At 40.3% G+C, this 11,882-nt stretch overlaps 2 protein-coding genes across 3 annotated transcripts; both read left to right on the top strand.

Annotated features, from left to right (window-relative positions):
* Positions 1-625: 625 nt before the first annotated feature.
* Positions 626-5,007, top strand: LOC117735496 (pannexin-1-like). The gene is made up of 5 exons (XM_034540154.1): positions 626-806; positions 2,285-2,406; positions 3,925-4,124; positions 4,255-4,756; positions 4,858-5,007. The coding sequence occupies exons 1-5, from the start codon at positions 626-628 to the stop codon at positions 5,005-5,007; spliced, it is 1,155 nt and encodes a 384-aa protein (XP_034396045.1).
* Positions 5,008-6,395: 1,388 nt separating this feature from the next.
* On the top strand, positions 6,396-11,771 carry nde1 (nudE neurodevelopment protein 1). Of its 2 annotated transcripts, none has more exons than XM_034543394.1 (9): positions 6,396-6,563; positions 6,901-7,026; positions 7,154-7,307; positions 8,047-8,195; positions 8,365-8,501; positions 9,041-9,196; positions 9,292-9,377; positions 9,526-9,680; positions 9,998-11,771. In XM_034543394.1, the coding sequence occupies exons 2-9, from the start codon at positions 6,941-6,943 to the stop codon at positions 10,089-10,091; spliced, it is 1,017 nt and encodes a 338-aa protein (XP_034399285.1). In that variant the 5' UTR covers positions 6,396-6,563; positions 6,901-6,940; the 3' UTR covers positions 10,092-11,771. The 2 variants fall into 2 exon arrangements, with proteins under 2 accessions (XP_034399285.1, XP_034399294.1); XM_034543403.1 differs by having other exon boundaries at positions 6,864-7,026.
* The last annotated feature ends 111 nt before the right edge of the window (positions 11,772-11,882 follow it).

Here is an 11,882-nt window from a genome sequence, read left to right as displayed (position 1 = left end):
TAGCTAAATTCACTGTTTTTGAGAGCGATTTTTTTAACATTGATGTTCATTATTAGTATACTTTACAAAACACATGCATAAACATATTTTGACTATCTTAAAATAGTATTGTTTTAGATTAAACCAATAATCTATATAATAATCCAGTATTATAATGTATTCTGAATTGAGCTATTAAGCATGATTAAAAGTACCCAATATGTAGATCATTTAATTAGTAATTTAATTATGGAGAAGTCACTCAAAATGAAAGGCTATCATATTATTCTTTGTCACTAAAGCATCTGTGTCCCAACATGTATTTGATCTATAATGCATGATGTTGCCTGTTAGGATCACTTTACGGCAAAGTAGTGCCCTCTAGCGGTTGGCAGCCAGCCAGTCCCCGTGTTGCCTATGATGTCTGGGCCACAGTAACGGGACAGCAGGTTCAACCATCAGTTGGGAACGGAGATGAGTAAACAATAACGGCTGCGTGTTTTATACATTACTTATTTCTCTACTCTGCGGGAGTTTTTTTATTTGTATTAATTGAAACCTCAGACGCAGTTCGCTTTGGGCTAATTGAAAATAGACTCGACTCTTCCGTCAATTAGACAACACCGGCTTTTTGTTCCCCTCCGTCATGGCGATTGCTCACCTAGCCACCGAGTACGTTTTTTCCGATTTTTTGTTAAAAGACCCCACCGAGGCAAAGTACAAAGGGCTGCGTCTGGAGCTGGCGGTGGACAAAATAGTCACGTTTCTGGCGGTGGGACTGCCTTTGTTCCTCATCTCCCTCGCTTTTGCTCAAGAGGTATCAGTTGGTGAGTTATTATCATCTGAGGTTATACTCCTGTACATTTTTGCTCACGTAGAATAATGCACATCCTATCTGAGCTTTTTTGTCCCTCTGCCGCTACCCACCTCTGTAGCACGTTTATTCCAATGAACCAACGTGTGTTCTGCATGAATGGAGGAGAGTTATATTCAGTAAACGGACAGAAAAGGAGAGGTGTGAATGTTGCAGAAGGTGTGGTTTAAGTCCCCACCCTTCTGCTCATCTCACGCCCAGACAGAGAGGCAGTCATACTGCTGCTGCTGCTGCTGCCAATGAGGATGAGGATGAGGATGATGGGAACTTTGGGCATGGCAGTTTATAAACTGGTGCTTTATGGAGAAAGGAACAGGAGAATAGCTCACGCAAATTAAAAGAAGGTGATCTGCATTCCTCTTTAGTGCAAAACCAAAGATATAAACAGCTTCATCAGCAGTTTAACAAATCTATCGTCTGTATACACGCTGTTGTCTGTTGTTATCAGTATCTGCAAGTACTGCTAGTTCAGCCCCAAAAAGACAAAATGGATCCATTACACCACAAGACTTGAGATAACTTTTGTTGTGCAACTATGACAGAAAGACACAATTATTGTGGTCAGCTTTTTATATCCCATTATGGTAAAAAAAAAAAATGTTCATGCACATTATTGCCAAAATCCCACATTTATTTGACTTTGAAAGACTGAATTGATAGCGATCACAAAGGAGGAGATGTGGAGAGCAACTATGGGATTGTCACACAATACATATTAGATAGATAGGCCTTTTTCACTGCAGACATGTTGTCATAGTAGGGAAAGCACAGGTGTTACTAATGTGGCTCTGTTCTACTCAGGTGTTGTAGTAAGCCTTGATAGGGTGACAGTGATGGGATTCAGTCTACTATAATATAAATGGATGTTTTTTCCTCTTCTTTTCCGACAGGTGTTTTCAATTCATTATCACCCTAATTATACCGGTGAGGGTAGACTCAATATTATGAACACCACTCAGAACAACACAATAAAATAGGTCTTTTTTTTACAGCAAACATTTGACTCATGTTAAATTGAACATATGTTGTCCTATTATGTGAATGCCCAGTGCTTCATTCTCCAACCACATACTATATAAAGAATGAATGTCATACATGGAAACAAAAAGATAATTCTGTAGTGAGAATGTGCTCAGTTGTTTTAAAGCATCATTCTGTAATATTAATATTAATATGACAGCCCCTGTGGTGCCAAAATATTAGTGTCTGCTGGCTATCTGGGTCATTTGTGGCTTGTACATTCCAGATTGGACTCCCCTCTCACCATACAGGGGATGGCATAATTATTGACACAAAGTATGCTGAAAACAACCCACAAACAAATTAGGCCATGGGTGCAGAAGAGGGAGGGCGGACAATTATTGTTGTGTTTGTTTCTCTCTTCAGAATCACCAAAATGAATCGGATTAACCCTTCACTTCCCTCCCCAAGGTACCCAGATCAGCTGCTTTGCTCCCACTAACTTCTCTTGGAGACAGGCCGCATATGTGGACTCGTTTTGTTGGGCAGCTGTACAGCAACAAAGTGACAGCTCACCACTATGGCTGCACAAGGTACAGACTTTTATTTTTTCTTTAATTATCAGCTATAGATGCTCATTGACATATCAACTGTATTGTAATGTGTTGTTTAATTAGCCCCTTGACCAATGAGACATGCTTGAAACTGACTACACAATGCTCATACAGTTTTAAAAAGAGAAATGCCTTCTTTTTCAGGTATACTAATGTAGGGAAAATTAGCTAGAATTGAGGGAAGTATAGCATTAATTAGAATTATTCGCCCACCGATATAATCTCAGAATCAGCCTAATAACATTATAAACCATTTATTTTGGTGATCAATCACTATTATCTTAATGCACACATTAGCTATTGTGAATTAATTACCTCAACTCAAATAGAACAAAGAAAAACTTATTTAGAAGAGAGTTGATAAAGAGGCCAGTTGTACATTTAAATTCACCTGGTCGCGTATCTGTGGCTGCAATCGGTGACGTCAGGAGAAGATGATGGTGCAGTGACAGGGATACAGATTAGTGGTAGTTGAGGTGACGCAGAGACAGACGGATAAATAATGAAATCTGCAAATGGTTTTGCAGGGGTCTTTTATAGGCAGTGTTTGGTAAGACAGGTCTGGGAAAATACCAATCACCTAACATGCTCACCCAAAGGGGGCGTTGTCAATGTTCAACCCACATCTGGGCACTCAGAGGTTAGAGGCCATGAGACTGTGTATCTGAATTGTAAGACAACCTCTTGAATGGCCAAACATAGTTACTAAATAACTACCAGGACTAAAGATCTGGCGTTCTGATGTAGTTTACAATGAGACCAAACGAGACGTTTGTATCTCTAATGGTTGGTTCCATATTATTACCTGATGTTAACACGCCTGCTTGGGGGAATTTGGTTATAAACAATAGCAAATTATATTATATTAAGGAGGCAGATGGACACAATAAAATGGTGAGAAAAGTAATACAGTCATGTATTACAGCATATTAGAAGCCCACGTGTTTCTTTGTTTGAAACAAAGGGGGAGCAGTCACTTTCAAAGTAGAATGGGTTGATTGTCCAGGCGGGCAGCATCCCAGGATGAGGTAAGCGACTTTACAGTTATGTATCCAGACACACATTTGAGCCTGGAATTTCTTTTGATCTAACCTGTTGTTGGGAACTATCATCCTTTTATAATCCCATCTTGAAGAATGTTACATTTTTCTGTCGGGTGAAAGAAAGTCCCAGTCATGAGGGAGCCTGGGTAATGTCAAACATGTCAACATTAGCAGTTCCCTGTTAATCCTGTCTCTGGGCCGTCTCCAGGATGGCTTTCATGGTCTTTACTATAAATACCAGTCTTGGTCAGTTATCTAGTCAGAGTGGCTCCTAATGGTCTCACCACTCATTTATAGCTGTAATAAAAGGGATCATAGTCTGCGTTGGAGGGCACTGGAAGACATCACCTTTAAGCTGTGTCTGTGTTCTGCTCCTAAATGTCCAGAAATAATTTGTTGTCTTCTTTTTCTCATCCATCTTTTTCTTTTGTCTCTCTTTCTGTGATTCCCTCAGTTCTTCCCATACATCCTGCTCTTACTGGCCATCCTCATGTACATCCCGGCCCTGTTCTGGCGTTTCTCTGCAGCTCCGCACCTCTCCTCTGACCTGAACTTCATCATGGAGGAGCTAGACCGCTTTTACAATCGTGGCATTAAATTGGCCAAGAATCTAGCATCCTTAGATAGCAAAGGTTCATCTGAGGACACCCAGAGGTAAACACCTTTTTATTGCTCACTACGATGTCCTCTTTAGTAGGAAATGCAAGGATCCTCAAGTAAATTCTATGGCGTTTGTGTTTCTAAACACTGTTCTCTTCATGCAAAATGTTCTTCTCTGCTGCAGTGCTTTGGATCTGACCGAGGGTTTCTTTAAATACCCTTTAGTGGAGCAATATCTAAAGACCAAGCGCTTCTCTCACTGCCTCGTGGTCAAGTACCTATCATGTCGGGGCCTGACTCTGCTGACACTCCTGCTGGCCTGCTTCTACCTAGGCTACTACATCCAACATGCCTCTCTCACTGACGAGTTTCCCTGTGACCTGCGTACAGGGGTGCTGAAGAACGACAGCATGGTGCCGTCTGCTGTGCAGTGTAAGCTTGTGGCAGTGGGGGTTTTCAGGCTGCTCAGCTACATCAACTTGGGGGTGTATGTGCTTCTTGCTCCGCTGGTGGTGTACGCTGCTCTTGGACCAGCTCGCCAAAGCTCCAGCTTTCTTCGGCCCTATGAGCTGCTGCCAGGCTTTGGTTCTTTGGGCGTGGTCACGCCCTTCTACAACGACCTCAGTATCTACCTGTTATTCCTGGAGGAGAATCTGAGCGAACTCAAATCATATAAGTGTCTGCAGGTGGGTCCAAGCACAGATACTATCGGTCCTAGGTTAGAATTTGTCATCTGCGTTTGCTTTTGCTTTTTCTGAGAAAAATAAGTACGGTGTCTTTTTTACAGGTACTTGAGTTGTTGCAAGAGGCTGGTGATGAGGGGTTTGACACCATGTGTCTCCTGCGAACTCTGGGTCAGGTGAAGACTGATGTGATAGACAGTAAGAAGACGTGCTCACGCAAGAACAACAAAGAAACTAATACATCCGAGGAATGATTCCTCTGAGGTAAGGAAGACAATTTATTCTTTTAATGGAAGCTGTGTAACTTCAGTAAGATTTACTGATTATGTGGTGGATTTAACCTTGAACGTGTTTTATTTTCCTTGTTCCCCATTGATTCAACAGAAAAAGAATAAGATCTGCTGTAATGGAAAAGAAGATCAGTGAGACAAACCTGTGCACTTACATTTATCTGAATTTCTGTATTGCCTTACAGCAGTGTAATCCATATCCTCTGTAGTTTGGACAACATACATTTTAATTCTCAGATGTCTTATTTTTAGTAAATGAGAATATTCCAGGTCTCAAATCTGAGGCGATATGCTGCAAATTCTTTTTTTATGGTACATGCTACTTTTCTCTTGCCTGATATCGGGCATAATTGTCAACTTGTTACACTTGTTTAACTCTGTGCAGTGGGCCGATTCAAAAGTCTGGACCTAGGCAAGCTTTTCTCAGGATCTCAAATACTTTCCAATCATAATTTATAATATAGTCTATGTTCCTTGGCCTGAAATCACTTCCTGTCCTTTATTTTAGAATAACACAGGGTTTAAAATGTATTTCCAGTGTGGGATAATTCGAAGATGTTGTGATTGATGACAGTTTGACTATCTAAAGTAAGCATAATATAAACATTAATTGTTTGGTAATATAATAACCACCATAGCTGGAGTCTGGACTGTAAACCATGTGATTATGTGTGCATAAATGTGTTGTTAACAACAGTTGGTATATTGTATGTGCATGTTGAAAGTAAAACAGACAGATGGACTGATGGCAGCTCTGCATTTCATGTGAAAGGTGAATTAATATTCTTTGGGGGAGTAAAATGTCAATAACAGTTGTTGTCAGAATCGTTCAGGCTTCAGGGGGCTTTACAATTAAGTTATGTTGTTCTCCATTATATTGTTATTGCCCAGTTCAATCAATTCAAATGTGAATACATACCATGTCTCTCTTCTTGTAAAATACATTGATTTCCAGAATACACCTGACCAGCAAACTAGAAACATCTGTACATAATAATAATGCAAAGAACTTCCCTGCAATAAATATGATATAAAAAGTAATCATGAATTTATCTGGTCTATGGGGTATTGAGGCTTTACTTTGTGGTAATGTTGTATTGGCATTATAAAGTATTCATATGTGTAAATTAGGTGGGAAAAATATTGGAAACATCATATAACTGATAATAGTCCAACATTTAAAGACAGACATCACTTATTTGTTCTTTGTTGAGTCAGACAACTTTGCCTTCACAGCTCAGTGTATTGTTTCGTGTCTGGAGCTCCGCCTTCCGCAGCTTCAAGTGCGTTCAGTGACATGATTGGATAATACGTTGACAACGTCATCTTTACTGTCCAATGGCGTCCGAGAAGTGAAGCTTCGTTTGTATTTGGTTGGTGAATCGAGCACCGTCTTAACGTAATGGGAGATTAGTTTGTACAATCACAATACGTCTGTTGCTCAAATCTTTAACATTTAGTCTCAGCTCGTAAAATATCCCCTGAGCTACAGCATGTTTTAATCGTTCCCTCGTATTTGGGTGAGTCTGATGAGTGTTCGTGTTTTTAATGTGTTGTTCGCTAACGTTAGCTAGAAGTCGCTTAGCTGTTTTAGCTATGTTAGCTTAGTTGAAAAGCTTAGTTCCAAGTTGCTAACACATTCAGTTCATATATTTACTTATTTGTACTGGATATGAATACATGCTAAACATGGTTATGTGGTTTTAGTATATCCAAATACACCGCACTGTAGACTAACGCTAGCTAACCATGTTAACATTCGCTAGCCGCAACAGTTCTCAACAGGATGTTTAAGATGTTTGCTCTTATGGCATTTGTAGACGGCATCAAAAGCTGTCACGTTGCTGTGGTTTACAGTTAGTTCTCCGATTCCCATCATCCTGACAACGCTGCAGACATGGTGGAGCCAACGTCACACAAGTTTGCATCCCTAGCAGAGGAGCTGGGCTTCTGGAAGGAGCAGGCAGAGGCACATCAGCAACGGTAACAATACTAGACATTAAGAAAACTCTACTCCTTGGATGTTTTTAAAAGGCATCTGAAATGACAAGCATGTTCTACAGCATGTGGAGAGAGTGATTGGTGGTAGTAAACATTGTTTTGTCATCAGGGCTGATGAGTCTCAGGAGGAGCTGCAAGAGTTTCAGCAGATGAGCCGAGAGTATGAAGCAGAACTGGAAACTGAGCTGAAGCAGTGTGAGGGTCGAAACAAAGAGCTGCTTTTAAACAACAACCGACTACGCATGGAACTGGAAAGCATAAAGGTAAAGCACCTTGATTGTAAATAGGCCCGGATCCTACAGAGCTTGACAAGCTCTGGTGCCCCAGTTACTGACGAGTGATGAAGACAGACAGCCTTTAGCTGACCCAAATAGAGAAAAACTGCCTCCTGTTATGCAGCTGATTGCTATTTTTGTTCAGTGATCCATGGGGAAGAAAACATTAATGATTAACATGAATACAGGATATCCTTAAAACAACCTGGTTGTCTGGGATAAGGAGGAGAAAGAACGTTTAAAGGGAATTTTGGCCACAGCTAATGTCGGAAAATACACAGATCCTCTTATTTAAAGGTAAGGTAAGGATGTTTATTGTCATTGTAAAAAACATACAACGAAATTAAGTTGTCAACTCAGTCAGTACAGCAGTAACAGGTCAAAACATGTATAATAACATTTAAGACAGGACATTCTGATTTAAAAACAAGACATTTAAAAATAAATAAAACATAAAAATAAATAAAACATACACAGGCAGCAATGGCTTAAAAGTGAAAAAGTGTTGTGTTATTGTCTATTTGTGTCCCCCTGCAACACTGTCTGTTGTGAGCTGGGTGGGGTGGTGGGGGTGATGGAGGAAACCCCTCTGGGGAAAAAGATATTCCTCAGCCTGTTATTCTGGGTTTTAATAAACATTCCTGCAGTCACATTGATTAATCTGCCATGATACTGCTGACCAGGCATTGGCATGTGAATTAATTTGATTTCTGTGTGCTGTTTGCAGGAGAAATTTGAGGCTCAGCATTCTGATGCTTTTAGGCATATCTCAACCTTGGAGGAAGATCTGGCACAAACCACAGCAGTGAGAGATCACCTGCAGAAATACATCAGAGAGCTAGAGCAGTCCAATGATGACCTGGAGAGGACCAAAAGGTCAGTGTCTTAAGAGGTCTTATGTCATTGTCTCACCATTGGGCTTCATCATCAAATGACACTGCTGACCCTGTCTTTTGATACACATTCACACACAAAGTTAGACTGTAGCACACAGAGCACAATAGCTCCAGTGTTAACTTTAATGGCCCATCCTCTCTGTTCCTAGGGCTACCATCATGTCTCTGGAGGACTTTGAGCAGCGAATGAACCATGTCATTGAGAGGAATGCCTTTCTTGAGAGCGAGTTGGATGAGAAAGAGAACCTGCTTGAGTCTGTTCAGAGGTTAAAGGATGAATCCAGAGGTACACACGCATATACACATCTCAAGTTTGCTGATCTCTGCAAACTGACACATGCTTAACTCAGAGGAATTTGATAGCCAATGTATTTTGAGCATTTGGGGGAGAATCGGAGTCACACAAGGGTAAAATCGTTATATTTTTTTTTATCAGAAGTGTGTCGGTATGGCCTTGAGCTTTTCTCTTGCTTGTGAAAGTGCAGATGTGCAGAGCACATGTTGATCAGCTGGCTGTTCACTTTGTGGTGTGCTCAAGTGTATCTTTAACAGTAGACTGGATGTTTGTCTATGTTGGCTTAGTGTTATAAGACACTTACGTTATTGTTTTGAATTGCCGTTTCTAGTTGAGACAAAAGTATGCATATAATTACCAGACTACTGACATTTGGTTCAGTCTTCATGGATTATCTGTTTGGCCTGAAATTTTTTTTTTTGTACTTTATGGAATGCAATGGAAACTGATGTTTTTCTTCAAACATATGGCACTGGTATCTTCGTCAAAAAGCTGACTCACACTTTACCTGCCTATCCTGTTTGCGTCAGACCTTCGGCAGGAGCTGGCTGTACGTCAGAAGGAAAGACGTCCGTCCAGCAGCCTGGGCAAAGACACAGATAGAGCAGATCTGCCATCCATCCCCATCACACCCTCCAAACCTCTCAGCTCTTTTGCCACGCCCCCTCCTTCCAATATCCGACGAGGTAACTAGAAAAACTGTTGACCACAGTAAAAGTGACTATACCAACTTAATATTAACATATTATGTGTTCACCTACTTGTATCTGTTTTGTTTTAGGTGATAGTCTAACAGGGACTCCCCTCACAACGTCTGCTAGAATATCTGCACTCAACATTGTAGGGGAGCTGCTGAGAAAAGTTGGAGTAAGAGATTTAAAGATGATACCTCTACAGTACCCAAGGAATACACATTGTATATAACTGTATAAATTGAACAGAATCAATGTTTTTATACTTTTTTATTTTGAGCTGACTGACTGACTGATTTTTTTTTTGTTGATATCCCTGCCAGAATCTGGAGTCAAAGTTGGCGTCCTGTCGAGACTTTGTATACGACACGTCTATCAGCAGACCAGCCCTTCCAGCTGGCCCTGGTAGTCCTTCTGGTTTAGACAGAGGCTCTGAGCTCCAAGCTAGCAGCATGAGCCCCCCTCCTCAGTACGACAGGTGAGGAAAACAACAACAACATCAGCAGTCTGAGGTGTAACTACTGAAAATACTCTTGCTCTTCTGGTTCTGTCAATTATTACATGGAAGTTAGTTTTTTCTCATGAAGGATCATCTTACTTCTACCTAAACGCAGCTGCACTGTTTGAGTTCATGATTGTAAACTACAAAATCAGCTTTGCTTAAACTTTCAGGGAGTTATTTTAGTTATCGTTTTATTTAGTCTGTAAAGCCAACAAATATTGGTAGCAATAATGGTGTTCTCAGTTTTATCTGAGGTTTGCTCATGAGTGTATGTGCTACATCTTGTCTTGCAGTTTAGTGAAACGGTTAGAGTTTGGACCAGCTCCTCCAAGAGGCATTTCCCAGGGTGCTCAGTCTCCTCAGGGTGGGGTCAAGATTCTGCTATGAGAGAAAAAAGACGACAAACCACCTCCCTCATTCAATAACCTTACACCAACCCCTGTCACCTCTCCATCCTTAATACACTTCAGCAATGGGGACTTTGAGCTGTCTTCCCTTGTGCCCTGCTGAACTCTTGAACAAGAAAGCCACTCTCCTTGCCCCACATAATCAGCGCATGGACTTCTGCTGCCTCAGGCCTAGTATCACACCATATCTATCAAAGGATGCTGCAGGAAGGGACAGATAACCTACTGCTCACACAATATTTCACTGTATCATTGACACTGTGGTGGGGAGCATTTTAAAAACAAAGTTCTGTATCTCCTGATTTTCTTTGTGGTGGGTCAACATGACTGATGAAACATTACTCCCTGATAAAGGGACCAAGAACCTGAAGTATCATTTATAAAAAGGTTTAGATTGTACAAATATTGTTTGTGACCAAGTCGAAACCAAAGCTTTGAAAAATGGAAAAAACTGATCAAAGATTAAAGTAATGAATAAATAATGAATCTGATTTTAAAAAAAACAAAAACAAAAAAAAAACATGGTGAAATTAAATTTTTTTTGTTTTTATATTCTTTAAGCTAAGGGCTCGAATAATGTAGCATGAGCAACGTCAACATTAGTTAACCTCTGCCAGGATCTGGTGTTGGTATGTTAGCCATCACTGCCTCCACCAATGTCGTTGCATCTTCAGTTTGTAGGCCCTGCGTTGCTGTAATAGTTCAAATAATTGAACTCAAGCTGCCAGGTTTTCTAGGAATGAGCTAACGTCACTTCAGGCTAGTTTAATATCACATGTTTTTCAGTTTGACCCAGGTTCTTTCTGTCACCTCCTTCTGATCGTTGCACAGATTTGTTTTAGCTGACTCATTACTATCCTGTAGTCAAAACTGATTTCTTTATTTCACCCATAAAGAATAGGAATGGGTGTTCTGCCTCAGACATGAGATGCTCATTTGTCATGCAACAGATTTATGATGTAGTGTTATTGAAGTTGATTGTAGAAGTTAGATCGACACATTGTTCACTACTGAATGTATAGTAATAATTCCCTAATAGGTGTGAGACCTCCTGTCTGCCATCGAGAGTTATATGGTGGGCGAATGTGGATACCAAGCAATAAGATTTTAACAGGTCGAAGATAAGCACAGTTCATAGTATATTTTTGTTGGTATATAGAGCATATATTAAATACCCTTTTCCTGCCTTTTTAGCAAGAGATATTGTGAACGGGAAATTGGAGTGATTTAATGTGAAATTAGTTTTTCCCTGAAATGTTTCTGGTTAATCTGGAGACCTCACAACTGCCATCCAGCAGCATCAAATATTACTGTACATATTTGAAGACCACATTGCGGTGGAGCCTGTGTGTAAAGTTAACTTGTGGTTAATGCATATAAGAACTGGATTTCCTGCTCCTCTTAGCTGTTTAACCTCCTCCTTAACTAACATGAGCGAGCTGTAACTAATCCACCACTACCTCCACCACTGTGTTCTGGGTGTTTGTGTACAGCAGCACCTCTGCAACTGCTTCTGTATTTGGACTAAACTGTATGTGCCTGAGGTACTATACCCACTTTTATCCTGCTGGTTTGCAGTTGTTTTTCTATTGAACTGAACAGATGAGAATGTTCTGATAATCTTTGAAGTTACTGACCAAGACGAAACTATTAAAAGGAGAAAAAAAACCAAGTTTCTTTTGTTTAAAGATATTTATTTCTTGTGCAGGTGGTTCAACAGTAAATATATATATATATGATTGGTGTAATGTAAACATCAGTTGATTACATA

Source organism: Cyclopterus lumpus, chromosome 1, assembly GCF_009769545.1.
Source record: "Cyclopterus lumpus isolate fCycLum1 chromosome 1, fCycLum1.pri, whole genome shotgun sequence".
NCBI lineage: Eukaryota > Metazoa > Chordata > Actinopteri > Perciformes > Cyclopteridae > Cyclopterus > Cyclopterus lumpus.
This window is presented reverse-complemented; position numbering and strand designations above follow the sequence as displayed.